The 17192-nt window shown below is 37.4% G+C and overlaps 1 protein-coding gene and 1 pseudogene across 1 annotated transcript; both read right to left on the reverse strand.

Annotated features, from left to right (window-relative positions):
* Positions 1-9289: 9289 nt before the first annotated feature.
* On the reverse strand, positions 9290-11069 carry LOC147393312 (protein NRT1/ PTR FAMILY 5.10 pseudogene; annotated as a pseudogene).
* Positions 11070-13492: 2423 nt separating this feature from the next.
* On the reverse strand, positions 13493-13985 carry LOC147393313 (uncharacterized). The gene is made up of 2 exons (XM_086455103.1): positions 13772-13985; positions 13493-13611 (listed from the first exon to the last, which is right to left on the reverse strand). Exons 1-2 carry the CDS (start codon positions 13983-13985, stop codon positions 13493-13495), a joined length of 333 nt encoding a protein of 110 aa, XP_086311229.1.
* Between the last annotated feature and the right edge of the window lie 3207 nt (positions 13986-17192).

Below are 17192 nucleotides of genomic sequence, written 5' to 3' on the forward strand. Positions count from 1 at the left end.
GATACTGTCGAGGGTTTTCTCGGAACTATGCTCAGATACCGCCGAGGGTTTTCTCGGAACTATGCTCAGATACCGCCGAGGGTTTTCTCGGAACTATGCTCAGATTACCGCCGAGGGTTTTCTCGGAATTATGCTCAGATACCGCCGAGGGTTTTCTCGGAATTATGCTCAGATACTGTCGAGGGTTTTCTCGGAACTATGCTCAGATACCGCCGAGGGTTTTCTCGGAACTATGCTCAGATACCGCCGAGGGTTTTCTCGGAACTATGCTCAGATACCGCCGAGGGTTTTCTCGGAATTATGCTCAGATACCGCCGAGGGTTTTCTCGGAATTATGCTCAGATACCGCCGAGGGTTTTCTCAGAATTATGCTCAGATACCACCGAGGGTTTTCTCGGAACTATGCTCAGACCGCCGAGGGTTTTCTCGGAATTATGCTCAGATACCGCCGAGGGTTTTCTCGGAACTATGCTCAGATACCGCCGAGGGTTTTCTCGGAATTATGCTCAGATACCGCCGAGGGTTTTCTCGGAACTATGCTCAGATACCGCCGAGGGTTTTCTCGGAACTATGCTCAGATACCGCCAAGGGTTATCTTGGAACTATGCTCAGATACCGCCGAGGGTTTTCTCGGAATTATGCTCAGATACCGCCGAGGGTTTTCTCGGAATTATGCTCAGATACCGCCGAGGGTTTTCTCGGAATTATGCTCAGATACCGCCGAGGGTTTTCTCGGAACTATGCTCAGATACCGCCGAGGGTTTTCTCGGAACTATGCTCAGATACCGCCAAGGGTTATCTTGGAACTATGCTCAGATACCGCCGAGGGTTTTCTCGGAACTATGCTCAGATGCCGCCGAGGGTTTTCTCGGAACTATGCTCAGATACCGCCGAGGGTTTTCTCAGAATTATGCTCAGATACCGCCGAGGGTTTTCTCGGAACTATGCTCAGACCGCCGAGGGTTTTCTCGGAACTATGCTCAGATGCCGCCGAGGGTTTTCTCAAGAACTATGCTCAGATTATATTCAAATTATGCTCAGTTTATATTCAAATTATGCTCAGTTTATACTCAGATTATGCTAAATTTATGCTCAGGTTTTACTTAGTTTCACGCAGTGCACACACTTGCACATTTGCATTTTTTAGTCAGGGAGAATTTTCTAAAATTCAAGGATCTGACACCGTCAGTGAGAGTTTGCGCTCAAGGACCTGACAACCTTTTAATTCGAGGAGAGCTTTACCCTCAAGGATCCGAACACCCTGACGAATTGCTAAATCAGGCTGCAAAATGAACCGTCACTAGCTTTGGCATTCAGATATCGCACTATCTACCAAAATAGATTTGCTATCTAGTTTGCTTCAACCCTCTGCCAAAGAGGGGCATCTGTAGACACCCCATTTTTGCATCCGCCTGATTAATCAACTCGTCAACCCGATCGCAAGGATTCCCAATGATGGATGTGTATTCCATTGCTTTACTTTGTTACCAGATTTGTTTCAGAAATCCAGATGAGGTATCTCGAATTGACAAAACCTTAGAAACCACGCTACGCTAGGAAAGTACGACCCCAGAAACATAGAAATCATCATCTTGCAGACCAAAAAGAAGCTTCACGATAAAAATCACTAAAAATTACCAAATTACCAAAATACCCCTAACCTCAAAACAATCTTAGAGCCTACGTTACGCTTAGGAAAACCCATTCGAACACATAAAATGACAAATCGGAACCAAATAAATCATTTCACCAATTTTAACAGAATTTGACAAAATTACGAAAATGCCCCTCATAAAGTTCACAACCATTTCACACAAAAATTTCATAAATAACAAAAACTAATATTTCCATTGAATTCCTTACGAAAAACCGATTCTAAAACATCCTAGAACATTAAAAACCGACTTAAAATGTGAAAAGTCCTCTCCGGGGGCAAAACGGTAATTTCACAATTTTCATGATAAAAAATTTCGAAATTAATAAATAAAACATTAAATAATTAAATTTAAATATTAATGAAATTAATTTAAAATTTTGAACCTAAAAAATCGATCAATCGGACTCTCAGGCAAAATTGTTGAGGGTTCGTGGGATATTTTTTTAAGGACCCCTCCATTTGGGGGTCCAAAGAATTAAAGAAATAATGGAAGAGGGTTCTCCAAAAATCAAAGTAAATCAAGCAAGACTAAGGTCAAGGTATTAAAGTCAATCAAGTGAGACTAAAGTCAAAATTAAAGTCAATTAAACAAGACTGAAGTCAAGATATTAAAAGTCAATCAATTAAGACTGAAGTCAAAACATTAAAAGTCAATCAAATAAGACCAAAAGTCATAATAGAATTCTAATTAAATAATAACTCTATCTAATAGAGTTCTAACTTAAAAACAATTCTACCTAAAACAATTTGAATTAAAACACAATTCTACCTAAAATAATTCTAATTAAAACACAATTCTACCTAAAACAAGTCAAATTAAAACACAACTCTAATTAAAAGATTTCTAATTAAACACTAACTCTATCCAAATCAACCCCTAAAAAACATCTATAAATAGAGGTGCTCACACCCTATTTTCGTATCAAATTATAAACCCTAAGAGAAGTAGGTCTAGAAGCTCCCCTAGCCCCCCATAAACCCTAGTTTTGGAGCCCCAACTCCTTACCTAACATCCCTCCTTCAATTTTAGTCTAGAAAACACCCAAAAGCCTTCTAAAAACATCCCCAAATCCACAACGAACTTGAAGAGTTCAGATTCAAAAACAAGGAGATACCTTGCCTCGGAGATCCGAAGTCAAATCCGGAAGCAGAACGAAGCAAGGGAGCACGGTACAAGGAGTTCTTTTTGTCAGATCTGAGGGAACCAAGTCCTTGCCATCGGAAAGGTAAACCTTTTATTTTTATTTATTTTTATCTAGGTTTTAGCAATGTAATTTACTTGGGAATTTAGTAGAGACCGGCTTTGGCCGGGCGGGGTTGGTGCCTAACACCTTCCAATCCCGTAACATGATCCCCGAATTCAGTTTTTTTGGTTTTAGATTAGTTTTATCCGTTTAGAGTCATTGATCGGTTCCTAGACCGTAATAACTAGGTGGCGACTCCCAAACCTCAAGGGTCAAAAGCGGATCCGCGCACCCCGCGGATCGAGGGCGCTTTCAGGGTGGCTACTTTATCTTCTTTTGGGACTTGGTTCAATGACATTTCTCAGGCTTTAGTGCTAAGTTAAAGTACATTTGTGCCATTTCTTGGTCTCCCCTGATTTCCATTACCCCTCCTTGCTTGGTAATCGAATTATCTGATGGTAGGTCGAAGGAACAACCTTCATCCCATGTATCTACCTCCTTCCCAAAATAGCATTGTACGCCGAGTCAGTATTGATCACTATAAACCTTGTCATAACCACCTTTGTTCCCCTTGTTATAAGGAGTGTGATCTCTCCTACTGAGCTACTAGAGGCCCTGTTGAATCCGAACATAGTGGATTGAGTTGGTAGTAGGCTCTTCGAGACTCCCATCCTCTTTGCTACTTCCAAGAAGAGGATGTTCACCCCGCTTCTAACGTCTACTAGAACTCTCCTGAGGCCTACATTCCCGATCAAAAGCGCTATGAAGAGCGCATCCTAATGAGGCATGACTATCCCTCGTAGGTCATCCTTTGTGAATGATATCACCTGCTCTTTCGTAGTAGGGCTCGATATCCTCGTTCTACTAATCCCCGAGGATACCTGATTTACGCTGACCTCGTGGCGTATCTTCATTACCTTTACTCTGGCCAGATGCCTTGACTGCCTTTCTAACTTATACACCCCCAAGATAGTGTGCACTATTCTGCGTCCCTCAGGTTCATGTTGTTTTCTCCCCTAAGCAGTTGAGGTTGCAGTTTTCGATTATCTTCCCTCTGGGCCTCTCGCCTTCCTCTAATTGTAGAGGCCACATATCTCCTGAGCTTCTTGTTCTCGACCATATCTTGTATGATATGTCGTAGTCTGTAACAATCCTTAGTCGGGTGGTCCCCTGCTCTATGGTATTCAGAATATGATTTCCCTGGCTTTCCTCAATAGTCCCGAGGTGGCTGCACTAAGTCGGGGTCACTGTGTATGTGCCTTAGTATCATCTATAGCTTCTCATTGAGCGATGTGTACATCCATCATTTCTTCTACCTTGACTGCTCCTTCGGGTCCCATCGTCTCTTCCAACTACCCCCATCTCTTAACTTGGTAGTCACTTTCTGGACCTCCTGACCTCTCGTATTGTTGGCAATAGTTTGTGTTTCTCGCTCTCTACTTTTCATTGACTCTTCCACTAGGATATACTTTTCCATTTTTGCATAGAGATCCTCAAATCGTGTGGGGTCGAACTTTATCAGAGAATCATGTAACCGTGTCCCAGAGATGATCGTCGCCACATAGGTTGCCCAAGTAGTTGCCTCATCCATACTTTCAATAGTTATTTTCCTTGTTCGAAATTAGGTAACAAATGAGCGTATACTCTCGCCGACTTCCTGTCGTAAGTTAAAAAGCGTGTTCACTCTGATTTTCTTTTTACGTAAGTGGACGAACTATCCAACGAATAACTCCTTTAGTTCAAAAAACATTCGATACCAATCCAACTAGCAGCCCTTGAAACCACGACTTAGCCTAGTACCTCAGAATGGATGGGAAGAGTTTGCAGAGTAAATAGTCATCGTTTTGGTACAAGACCATCTGACTCCCGTAGTGGATGATATGGTCCATAGGATCTCTCGTCCCGTCGTATGTTTCAAATTTCGGCAGGTGAAATGCTTTTGAGGGATCAGAGTTCATTACTATTGGTGAGAACGGCGTACCCTTCAGTTCCTGAATGGCATTCTAAGATTTTTGCTCGGGGTCCCTTCCTCGTGCAAGTTCTTCATCCCTTCTTCTCATCATCTCTTCAACTTTTCCCCTTATCATTGGATTTCAAGCTTCTGAGCTTCCCTACTGCGTTTTTATTACTGTTGAATCCACGGTTCGATTAGCCTTAGTTCTTCCTACTACACGGAGCGTGTGCCCCTGACTACCTTCCCCCTCTAAACCTCTTGTCTCAGTTCCTCGTCCAGTCTCTATTTGAGCTCATCATTTTTCCTTCGTATTGTTGTGGTTTCATCATTCTATTTTTCTAATCCCCTCCGTATTTCCTATTTCATCTCCGTTAATAAGTGAAACATCGCAAGCATTGGATTTTGTGGTGATAAAAGTGGATCTGCTGCTAGGTGGTTTGATAGTTCTCCACATCCTTCATCTCTAGCTCTCACCATACTGGTCATTTTTCTCCTTGTATCATTCCCACAGACGACACGAAATTGTAGATGCAATTTTTTGCTCTACCTTGAGACCCTCCTTGAAAACTCTCAGCTCGATGGATGGCCTGCAACTGGACTACTCCGATGATCAAGTTAGAATTAGTATCGAGCTAATAAAGTGTTCTTAAGGAATATTTTCTCTAACCTTTAGTGTGAGTTGCAAACTGGTATTTATAGAGTTCTTGGCTTGCAGATTTCCCAAAACCATCTGAATGATTTTTGTCAGAGTGGTTGTGCTTGCTCCCTAACCTGTCAGTTGCAGGGGCTACCATGCCTGATCTGTCAGGGCAGGGGCAAGTTCAATCGATCTATCAGGCCGAGAGTTGTCATGTCCGCCTAAGCAACAATAGAGCTATCACATCCGACCTGTCAAATCTTATATGTGCCCAACCTATATTCATAAAAGTCGGTTTGACATGGCTCGGTGTACTCTTCACTCAACTCAATGAATTAGTTATGCGTTTCTAAGCTTGCCACACGTCAATAGCTCCGAGAAATACCTTCCACAGTAATGAACGTTCAAACTAAATCAAAACCAGAAAAACAGAGTTTTATTACAAACATGGGACTTTAACGGAATGGGGATTGCTTTGTTATCTTAGTTTCTTCTAGTTAGGATTATAATCCATTTCTTAGTCCCTCTTTTACTCCTAGTATGCGCAATGGAGAGAAGTTATGTATGAATTATTGGAATAAAATTATAATATTTGTTTGTTATTTATTTATATATCTTTGAGTCCATCATTACTTCCAATGTGTAGCTTTGCATAATAGTTCCATATTTTCTCTATCATGTAAGGTTAATTAGTTTCATGGAACTTTCATTTCTTCTCTCTTAAAGTAAAAACCTCATAAGCATATTTTGTCCGACCCTTTCTCTACACAAGGGAAGCTAAGCTCACTTTATTAAAATATACTTATATTTTCTAAATTTGATCTTAAATATGTGAGAATGCAGGCTCAATACTTGGAACAGATAATGTGAGAAGGATATCCTCATCCTCATCTTACGCTGTGTTTGGATTGAGGGAAGGGGAGGGAAGGGAAGGGAAACTCATAAAGGGAAGGGAAGGGAAGGGAAGGCTAGTTTCTCTTCATCCTGTTTGGATTGAAAGGGAAGAGAAGAGAAAAAATCAAGTTTCTTTTGTTTGGATAGGATTCATAAGAGAAGAGAAGAGAAATTATTCTTGTCAAATAACTATTATACCCTTCATAGTCCAAAATATCAAAAGAAGGTTTCAATAAAGGTAATAGGTACCACACTATTCGTGCAAAATGAATTTGAAACACCAGCTAATCAACTCATACGTATTCCATCGTCAATAAAAAACGATTACCGTTTCCAATTTGAAACAACTTTAAGCCGTTTTAAGTAGCCATTCCTGTTTGCCAATTTTAACAAAGGAAATTTTTACCTAGAATTCTGCAAAGAGTTCTTAATCACTAGTTTAATCGAGTAGTTGTATTACATGTAAATTACTTAGGAAATCAGTGGAACAGCAAAATCAAGGCTATACACGATGGAATGGAATATTGCAAATACAATTAATAAAATAAATCAACTATCTTATTAAGTTTAATGGGAAACTCTATCCCTCCCTTGTTTCAAACACTTCTTATTACTCCATTAATGCAATCATAAATGGATGCATTCAAGTTAATTTGAAATTTAAATATAAATGTGATGTTATACATAATTTTTTTTTACATTTTTTTTTTTTGAAGGTAAGATAACTCGGTCCACAAGCCTACAAATTTCCCCAATGTAAAGTCTGTTGACAGGGCGGACAACCGGGTTGGGATTTGCTTTTGTCAATTGACCTAACCTAAGAACCAATCTGTTGCTGTGCAAGCCCGACATGGCCTGGCCTAGGCTAGCTCAGCCCAATCGAATTCCTATCTAGGCCTGTAGGGTTGAAACAATGCATGACACCTCGTATTCTCAATCATTTGGTGGGTCTCAAATCTCAATCATTTATGAAAATATTCCTTTGAGATCGTCTGTTTGGAATTTGTTAACGAAGCCTTTATTAGTCCAACTCAACCAGTGTTAATATAGTATAGGGTGGAGCCCTCATCATGTGGTGTTAAAGTGCCCCAGACTCCACAAAGACTCAAAAAACTAATTCTATTTATCCAATTGGAACAAACTATGAATCACTAAATGTGTTATTTTTGAACATGAGATCCCAACCCAAAGAACGTTTAAGATCTTAAGCTTCATGAACACATGAGTTGGTTCCAAATCTTCTACAATTGGATGTTGTTTCCCTGAGTCTTTCTCAAGTCCTCTTAGATTAGCTTCATGAGCATATGAGTTGGTTCCAAATCTTCTACGACGAATTGGATGTTGTTGCCTTGAGTCTTTCTCAAGTCTCTTAGATTATTGCTTTCAGTCTTGGCCCAACCTTCCTCTCCCTTAATTCCATCTAAATGTAACTACGTAGATTCTTCAGGACTTAAGCCCAAGGGGACTAGAGTGACTTGACAGAGCAGAACCATATGGCCATAATGGGTTCCTCCTTCTTTTGTCTCCATTTCCTCTTCTTTTCACTCTTTTTGTGTCACTCTTGCTGTTTGAACAAAGCCTACAACTACGGTGGTGGACGAGTGCGAGGGCAAGGGACAACAAAGAACCATCATGTTATTGAAGTCAAATCCCTATTATCAGCAAATGTATGCTCTGATTCCTTCACCAAAGGTAATATAAAACCATGATGCACCTGATGCTCAAGACATTGTCTCTTTCTTTTTTATTTATTTTTAGATTTATAGATTAATGTACCTTTTTTCAATAATAGGATTTTTTTCTTAAATTGAATAATAGAAAATTTATTAAAAGGATAAATGAAAGTGTGAATTATTACCAAAACTAGAGATGAAATCATCTTATTTACATGGATAGCTAGTGCATATTCCAAAAATATTTTGCCGAGCGTGGAACTGGTGTGAGTGCGAATATAGGAGGGGGAAACCGAAGCATTATGAATTATGACCATCTTACTAAGGTAGAAAGACCAAACTCACCCCAAGATTATTCCCATTGTTTTTGAAATAATGAAGGAAGGGTGTTGTTCAATGGTAGACTCCACCACAGGTAATGTTCAAAAATATTTAAAATGAAAAATGTTCAAAGTGATATTTTATTTTTGGAATATTAAATAACAGATAGTTGTACATAATTTTGGATTATCTTTTCTAGTTTGAGTCTAGAAAAAGACCTTGGTTTGGCCCTAGGCTATCTGTCCTGCCTGAACTTGCTTGATCCTTCAGTGGCTCACACTATGCTATGACCAAACTTTGCCCCATTGTGCCACCACCTTCATTCATATTTAACATAATCTTTTATTTGACATTTCAGGTCCAAGACGATCACTCGCAGCACTACGAATGGCTCACATAGATGGGCCTTGTGCACCAATGAGCCACAGAAACAACACAACTCTCAATCCCATCCAAAACCTCCTCCAAGACAAAACCCGGGTACGCTTCCTCTGCTCCAAAGCTCCAGTCTTTGGACACTAACAATTACGTAGTTACTATTGGATTTGGTACGCCCAAGCTAGATCTTTCGCTGGCATTTGACACTGGCAGTGACTTTACTTGGATTCAATGCCAACCATGTGTTGTCAGTTGCTATCCACAAGAAGACCCAATATTCGACCCCTCCAAGTCATCATCATATTCTAATATCTCTTGCAGTTCTAAGGAGTGCTCCCAAATAAAGGGGAGTTGCTCTGCCACCTCCACCTGCATCTATGGCATCCAATACAGCGTTGAGTTCTATTCAATTGGATTCTTTGCACGTTAAACAATAACGCTAACATCTTCAAATGTATTCCCCAATTTCATGTTTGGTTGTGGTCAAAACAACCACATACCATCTGGAAAAATAGAGGGGTTACTCGGCCTCGGACGCAACAATATATCACTTGTATCTCAGACTGGTCAAATGTTTGGAAAAATATTTTCTTATTGTATCCCACCAATAGCAAGCTCTACTGGATACCTAGCTTTTGGAGCCCCCACCAAGACTGGTCTCAAATACACGCCTCTATTGACAAACCTGCGCCGTCCATCATTGTATGTCCTAAACCTATTAGGGATAAGTGTGGCAGATAAAAAATTAGCAATCTCACCATCGGTATTTACCTCTTCGGGTACCATCTTAGACTCTGTTGTTGTAATCACTTATTTGCCACAAACAGCTTATTCAGAACTCAGGTCAGCGTTTCGAAATTTGATATCGAAGTACCCACCAGCTTAACCATATTCATTTTTGGACACATGTTATGACCTTTCTGGGTTCGACATGGCCACAATGGTGAAGACATCAGCAATTCCGAATAAGATATATTGAGGAAGTAACCACCACACACTCATAGGAACTGTTGCTTCCGGAATGTCAACCAACCCAAAATCTAAAGCAATTTTAAGTCTTTTCTTTTCCATTAGAGCTGCCACCACTATGGAGATCACAGATATAAAGATTCCACAGCCAATTCTCTGAAGCATTGTTATCCTTGAGGACTTCCCTGTGATGACTCTAGCAATAGGAACAAAGAAACGATCATATATGGGAAGAAGTAGAACAATAGACAGTCCGGTAAAGGATTGGAGTGAGGCAGCCGGTATTTGGAAGCTTCATTCTATTAATCTGTCCGTGGTACCTCCTTGCTTAGTGAAGAATGTCGAGATTTGTGCAAATGCAATCCCATATATCAAACATGTAACCCATATTGGAACCAATCACAGTACAGACTTTGCTTCTTCCACTTGACTAATGCTACATACTCTCCAATCTTTCCTTGAATCATTTGAAAATTTTGATTCATCAATCAATGCTTTGTTGAGAAACCTGCCATAAAGAAGAAGGTCTTGTTGTATGTTCAATTAGAATATTGTAAAGTAACTCAAAAGCTCTCTTAGTATTATCATCATATGCATGATTTCAAGTATTGGGTCGATAATATAAATCCTACTCACCATTTAACTTGATCATCAACCTGAGTGCAAATATGGGTTTGAAGAAGAAAAACTGATTGTGACTGATGAATGTATGAGTTTCCTAAAGTGCGAACTCCATTTTATACCATATGTAAAAAAAAGTACTCATTTTTCATTATTTCAAAATAAGCAAAAAGAAATTCATTTCTCTTGCTTGAATTGGTGAGCACCAACATTGGAGGACGTTTGCCTTGCTTCCTCTAGCATGGCAGTGGATGAAGGGATGGTTCTCCAATTCCTTGCTGCTGCTACAAACACTTGAGCGATTTTAACAAATGGGTTGCTCTTCTCCTCTTTGAAACTATAACGATAAGTCCTAGTTCCGAGCAAGAAAACAATAAGTGCTGCTACCATTGAAACATTTGGAATACCAAATCCAAGACCCCAATTCAAGTTGTCTTGGATGTAGCTCATGATAAAGATTGTAACACAGGAACCCACACATAAACCAAAATACCACCAGTTGAAGAATGAACTCTTGGACTTGCTCTCCTCTGGGTCTCGCCCATCAAAGTGATTGGCTACAAAAGCCTGTACGCATGGCTTATGTCCAGCTTGTGCAATTGCTACTAAATACAAAGAGATGAAGAAGAAGACGTCTTGGAGAGTAGAAGGAGAAGAGCAAAAGATATTGTTCTCAGTGTTTTGACAGTCAGGTGAGTATAGGGAAGTAAGAACAGCTGATAGAGTTAACAATCCGAGCCCCTGTAATTCCATCCAACTTGAAGATGATGTTTATTGATGAAAAATACAAAATATTTACTTATGATGATGATATAGAGAAAAAATGCTCATGATTTTTCTCACCAATGGTGAAAAATGCTCAAATTAATGGCTCTAAAAGTAAGAAAAATTGATTTTCCATAACCAAGATGAAAAATGAATAAATTCAATGGCCAGAAATAAAAAACAGAAAAAAATTTCAATTCATAAGTCCACCAAAAGAGAGGATGAAACACTTGAAAGGCTAGTGGATACCAACGAGTGCCTCGAGCAAACCTTTAGTGGCTCACTGGTAGTGGTCTTATATTGGGCATGTTTACATCCATTCTAGTGGCCTTATTGAGGATTATAAATACCTCTGTTCTGTTTAGAGTTGAACAGAATAACAAACAAAGAGTAGTTTATGGAGTAGGAAAGCATTCGGTTTCCACTGAAGTTTTGTGAATTCAACACTAGGAAAGCATTTGGCTCTTGAACCCAACCCTATATATAATGATAATGATTAAGTCAATAACCATACAATAAACCATATTTCCACCATTGTCGTCAAGTTGCTGAAAAAGACTATTAATACTAGCAGGGGCCACACCTCTTTGCCATATTCAATTGGGTTACATGTTTAGATCAGTCATCAGTGTACTTATCATATCCTTAGCAAACGAAACCCAATGACTTGTTAACTCACAAATGTGGGGGTTACTTAGAACTCTCTAATTATCAAGAAGGATACACACATCGTCTAATCTATCCTTGTTGGACTACTTTTGTATCCATTTGGATTATACCATCCTTAGAAAGGAAAAAAATAAAAGATAAAATCAAATACATGGGCAAAATACTAGCTCCACCCTTGGATAGAAGATGATAATATGAAAAAGAGGATTACCAAATTTAGCATGGACAGATCGCTGTTCTGAAAACTCACATATAGAAGTAATGGAAAGTGCATAACAAAGCATATCTCATTTGCATTAGCAGTAAACGTGTAGACATGTTGTTTGCTCAAATGATATTCAACAAAAGATAACCTAATTTTACAGAATACCTTTAAAGACCTGCAATTGTGCTGATTTCTCCTTGCAAAATTTCTCATAAATTGCTTGGAACTTGGCAAACTCATCACATTCACACTGCAACTCGTTCAAGTAGACAATCAATTAAAACCAAAACTTCAAACAGTACAGTTGAAACTAATATTTAGGAATCTAGGTTGAGCATTACACACCTCCTTGGAGCAATGGCAATCGGCCCCTAGTCATTAAGCTTTCTGCAGACATACTTGAGAACTCCAAAAAACATACAGAAACAGATTCATGTTTCACCCAATGAACACTAAGTACTAATTTGGGAAACAGATTAAAAAACTCAGAATATTCTGCACATATACTAGAAAACAGACTCTTTAACATAATAAACATGATCCAATGAATGAAAGCAGATAATAAAAATAAATACACACACTTGCCATCCACCAAGGTTGAGGTTCATCAAAGGAAATGACATTCCATTTGCATCTGATACTCAACTAACAAGTGCATTTACCTATAAAAAAACTAAAGTAGAAGCAAATATATATATATATATAACCATACATACCCTCCCTCCTTTCTCCCCCAATCCAACCAAGTTTACATGACACTTGACACAAAAAACAAATCGAATTAAAAAGACTCGCCACAAACGCACAAAAAACAAACTCAAAAGCACTTCTTGTGGACGATAGATGGACTTGATTTGTCGTACTCAACCTTTGAGATCCACATCTGCAAATTCAATAAAAATAAGTAAAGATTCAAGTAAGAACCAACCAAACTAAGTTCATATAAAAGAATCTTTTGGAACATTGCAAAACAAAACTCACCTGTTGAAATGTGCTGAATCAAAAATCTCCAGCACTATTCAACATTGTCATCAAGTATCGCAAACGCCTATTAGCCGGGTTACCAAAAAACGCCCTCATTCTTTCAGGTTTTTCGATGAGGAAAGAGTAGGCACGATCAAGTAAGTCTGAATCAATTTCTAATCGTACCAACTCATCAAAAACATCCTCCTCCGAGTAAACGCGTGCTCTAGTCCTTTGAAGAATCTCATTTTCGCCTCTAAGAATATCATTTCCTTCTCTAAGAATATCATGTCCTTGTTTAAGAATTTCATTTCCTTCTTTGATTGCAAATGCAATCTCTCTCATTGAATCCTCAAATCCAAAATTATCTATTGAAGATGATGCATTTCTCTTCTTGGATTGTGAGGAAGTTGCAGACTTGTTAGAAACTGATTCATAAGGAGTTGTTGGTCGAGTATCTTCATGCATATCATACGAACCTTCAAAGCCCTCCAAATGGATATCATCATTTATCACCATATGATCAATATGATCAATAAGTGTTTTACCACATCCACCAGCTTCCATCCCCCCACCTGTCTGCATCTCATTATTCCACCGTTTCACTTTTTGAATGCAGTTTCAGCACTTTGTCCTGTTGCTCTATCCTTTCCAAAGAGTTTTGTTAATTTTTCATAATGAGGTAAAGGTGTATTCATCCACTTCTTTGCTTCGGTTTTGCCTACAACAATAAAGAAAAAATAAATTAAAACATTATTGCATATTAATAAGTAAATTAAAGTGACATAGTTTAAATTAGTAAAAAAATTTAACCTCAATCAATGCCTTCCAAACTTCAGGCTCAGCATCCATCATCTTTGTCCCTTGATTTCAAGCAAAACCACTCAAGCCACCCTTGAAAATATCGTAATACTCAATGAAGTTCTTTTTAATTGTTTTCATGCGGTTCTTCACGAGTTGTTTATTAAATTCATACCCAAGTCTTTCATTCAATTCAAACACAATTTGGTCATATGCAGAGGTTGTGAAAGTCCCATTAACTCTGTTTCCATTGTCGTTCTGGTGAACAAATGCGTCAATGAGAACCGTATCCATTTGCTCATTCCATTTCCAAGCTTGTTCTTTTTCTGTTTTGTAAGACCTACTCATCTATAATATATACAGAAATAAAGAATTATCTTAATTAAGCCATAATTTGTAACATAGTAAGTTATTATGCAAACAAGATAATAATTTAAAACGTATATCTAATATCAAATAAGTTCCCAGTGAAAATTTAAACCAATAATTGAACATAGTCTTACAATACAATCATCCAGCTACAATTTTGCATGTAAATAAAAAAATCAAAAGTCACACATGATTCAGCACATAATCACTCCACATGGTAGCTGCTATGTTATCCCTTAAAATTGCTCCTAGTCTAGAGTCTTCATCATCATTCTCTCGAAAATGAACATCTTCTTGAGATTCAAGCTCATTCATGATCTCTCTATCTACTTCAGCAATAAGACGCTCATCAGGATCAACGCCCATTAAGAAATTGTGGAGAATAGAACATGCTAAAATTATCTCTGATTGCGTGTCAATTGAGTAAGTGGGCTCTGTCGTGCTTTTTATAATAGGAAATCTTTTCTTCAATACTCCAAAACATCTTTCAATTGCATTGCGTAAGGATGCATGTCGATGATTAAATAACTCTCGAGGATTTTGTGGCGCATGTGTAGAATATTCTTTCAAGTGGTAACGCACACCTCTGTAAGGTGCCATAAGTCCACTCCTAAGCATATATCCAGCATCAACAAGGTAATATTTACCTATTAAGATTGAAAGTCATTACTATAATGATATTTTTAATTAAATAAAAGAAATATATATTAATAGTTAAATAGATTACCGTTAGGAATTTTTAAATTATCTTCTCTTGTCAATGCATTTTTAATTATCCTTGAATCTGAATGCTGTCCCTTCCCATCCAGGTAAAACGTATGTGAATTTCAAATCAAAAGTACATGCTGCCAATACATTTTGTGTTGGATATTCATTCCTTCCACGATATCTTGGTGCATCTGTATTAGAAACTTTCACACGGATATGTGTTCCATCAAGTGCACCTATGCAATCCTGATATTGATGTAATATATCAAATTTTATTACAAAAATAATATTTTACTATTTAAATGAATTTTATATAAAAAGAAGTAACATAATATGTTTACCTTGAAGTATGGGTAGAATCTATTATTGTTGAATATTTCTGGACAAACTTCTGATCCATCAAGTTGTTTAAGATAGAGTTCAGCTAATGATATTATGGCTCGTAGAACACGATGAAAATGACGACTTATAGTCTCACCAGAACGACGGAAAAAAAATGAAATGGTGCGGTTCCTTACATTTTGTGACAATATGTGAAGAAATTTGGCAACTTGCTCTTCAACTGTAGCTCGTCGAGTGTGAGTAAGTCGACCCGAAGTTTGAAGTAGATTGCATAAATTTTCAAAAGCTTCAGGCCCCATTCGTATAATATCACGACATTTTTCATTAGTCCTAAGTTCGTTCATCAATTCTTGTCTCACACACTCTCTTTCTAAATTGTTTGGCATTATAGAGCGATCCACATAATTTCTATACTCAGACTGCTTAACCAAATAGGCAGCCACAAGACAAACCACGTGTGTAGCCATACGACGCCTTCAATCCCATTCCACAACAATGTTTTTCCAAATTCGAAGACGACGAAAATAATGTTCACGAAACGACTTATACAATTCTTCATCTCTATCCATCTACAAACTACAACAATTACAATAGTAATTATAACAACTATGTAGTAATTAACCGTACACATATATGTTTATATTATAACACGAGGAATTTTTTAATCCATATAGGTGAGGTGAACGGGTACAATCTATATGTTTATGCCCCTCTTTTAATGAAAATTAAAACATAATATACAATCAAAGAGAACCCAAAGAAAAAAATATCTATAAAAAAACAACACCATTACAAAGGAGATCCCTTACACCAAATTCACAAAGGAGATCCCTTACACTAAAGGTCGTCAAATTCGATAATGCAAAGCATTAAACTATTAGATGGATTTAGTTTGTTATGGTAAAACTGATAAACTGAAAGGAGAAGAGATTTTATATTTACCAATAACATCTAAAATAGTGCTAAACTTTAAACCATGCCATGAGTACAAAATATTCATAATCAATAGTACAAAAGAGGAACATGGATGAAGATTTGGCAATTGCAACTCACTAGAAATCCAAACAATAAAAAAAAAAAAACTTCAAATTTTTTTTTTTTGTTTTGACAAACAATAAAGAATTGTTGACATAAAAACGAGAGGAAAAAAAAAAACTCCTATAATTAAAAAAAACTAATAAAAGTACAACAGTTCAGATTTGATGTGTGTATACATTTTAAAAAACTTTTCCAGTACTTATTAATAAACTTTCAAAAATTTGTGTGTATACATATTAAATTTTCATAGTACTTATATCCAAATATTTAGAGAACTCTCCAATCTTTTTAAGATTTATTATTTTTACATCTCATCTTTCAAAATCACCATTACTAGTACCTTTCATCTACTCGTATCCAAATATTTAGAGAACTCTCCTATCTTTTTAAAACCATCCTTATGTAACTTAAGAATTACTAACTAACTCTGACAGACTTCAACAATCATTAGGGCTTGGACCTATATTCAGTTGGTTGGCATATATTTCAAACCAACTATGAGGTTGTGGGGATCAATTCTTACTTAACCACCACACATGATAGTTATATGTTTTTTTTCTGATTTCTCCATCAATGGTCTGATCTACAAAGAAAAATTATGGAAAATAAGTATATGTACCCTAAACTCAAGGTTTCAACTTTGGTACTTCACACTAAAAAGATAAACTATTTTTCATGTCCATACAGAGGAATCCTCGTTCATTTATGTCCTCAATTAAAATTAATATCATGGAGCATAATTAAAAGCAATCAATCCATCACCATGTGGTTCAAGAAAATAAATGAATCTTCATAAATTTTGAAATTATAAAGGAAAAAAAAAACATCCATCTTGTTTTTGTTTTCTAGTTGGCCAGCCCGGATTGAATCCAAAGCACATAAACCAACTGAACAATAATCTCGATCCCAATAAACGTTTATTATAATCAACCAACTACCATGTTCAGAAATGTTCAAGATTGAAATCAATTAACCCCAAAAAACCCAAATCAAAAATACGAGAATGGTGACAATTAGAAATAAGAAATCCATCTAAAAAAACTT

The sequence above is a fragment of the Akebia trifoliata genome, chromosome 10 (genome assembly GCF_017979445.1).
Source record: "Akebia trifoliata isolate Shusen 1 chromosome 10, ASM1797944v1, whole genome shotgun sequence".
Taxonomy (NCBI): domain Eukaryota; kingdom Viridiplantae; phylum Streptophyta; class Magnoliopsida; order Ranunculales; family Lardizabalaceae; genus Akebia; species Akebia trifoliata.

Bases quoted from the DNA above. Each gene is read 5' to 3' on its own strand.
- LOC147393313 (XM_086455103.1), bottom strand. From the start codon at position 13,985: ATGGATACGGTTCTCATTGACGCATTTGTTCACCAGAACGACAATGGA. The intron at 13,612-13,771 runs GTTTTGCTTGAA...TTATTGTTGTAG, and splicing joins TTTCAAGGGTGGCTTGAGTG to GCAAAACCGAAGCAAAGAAG.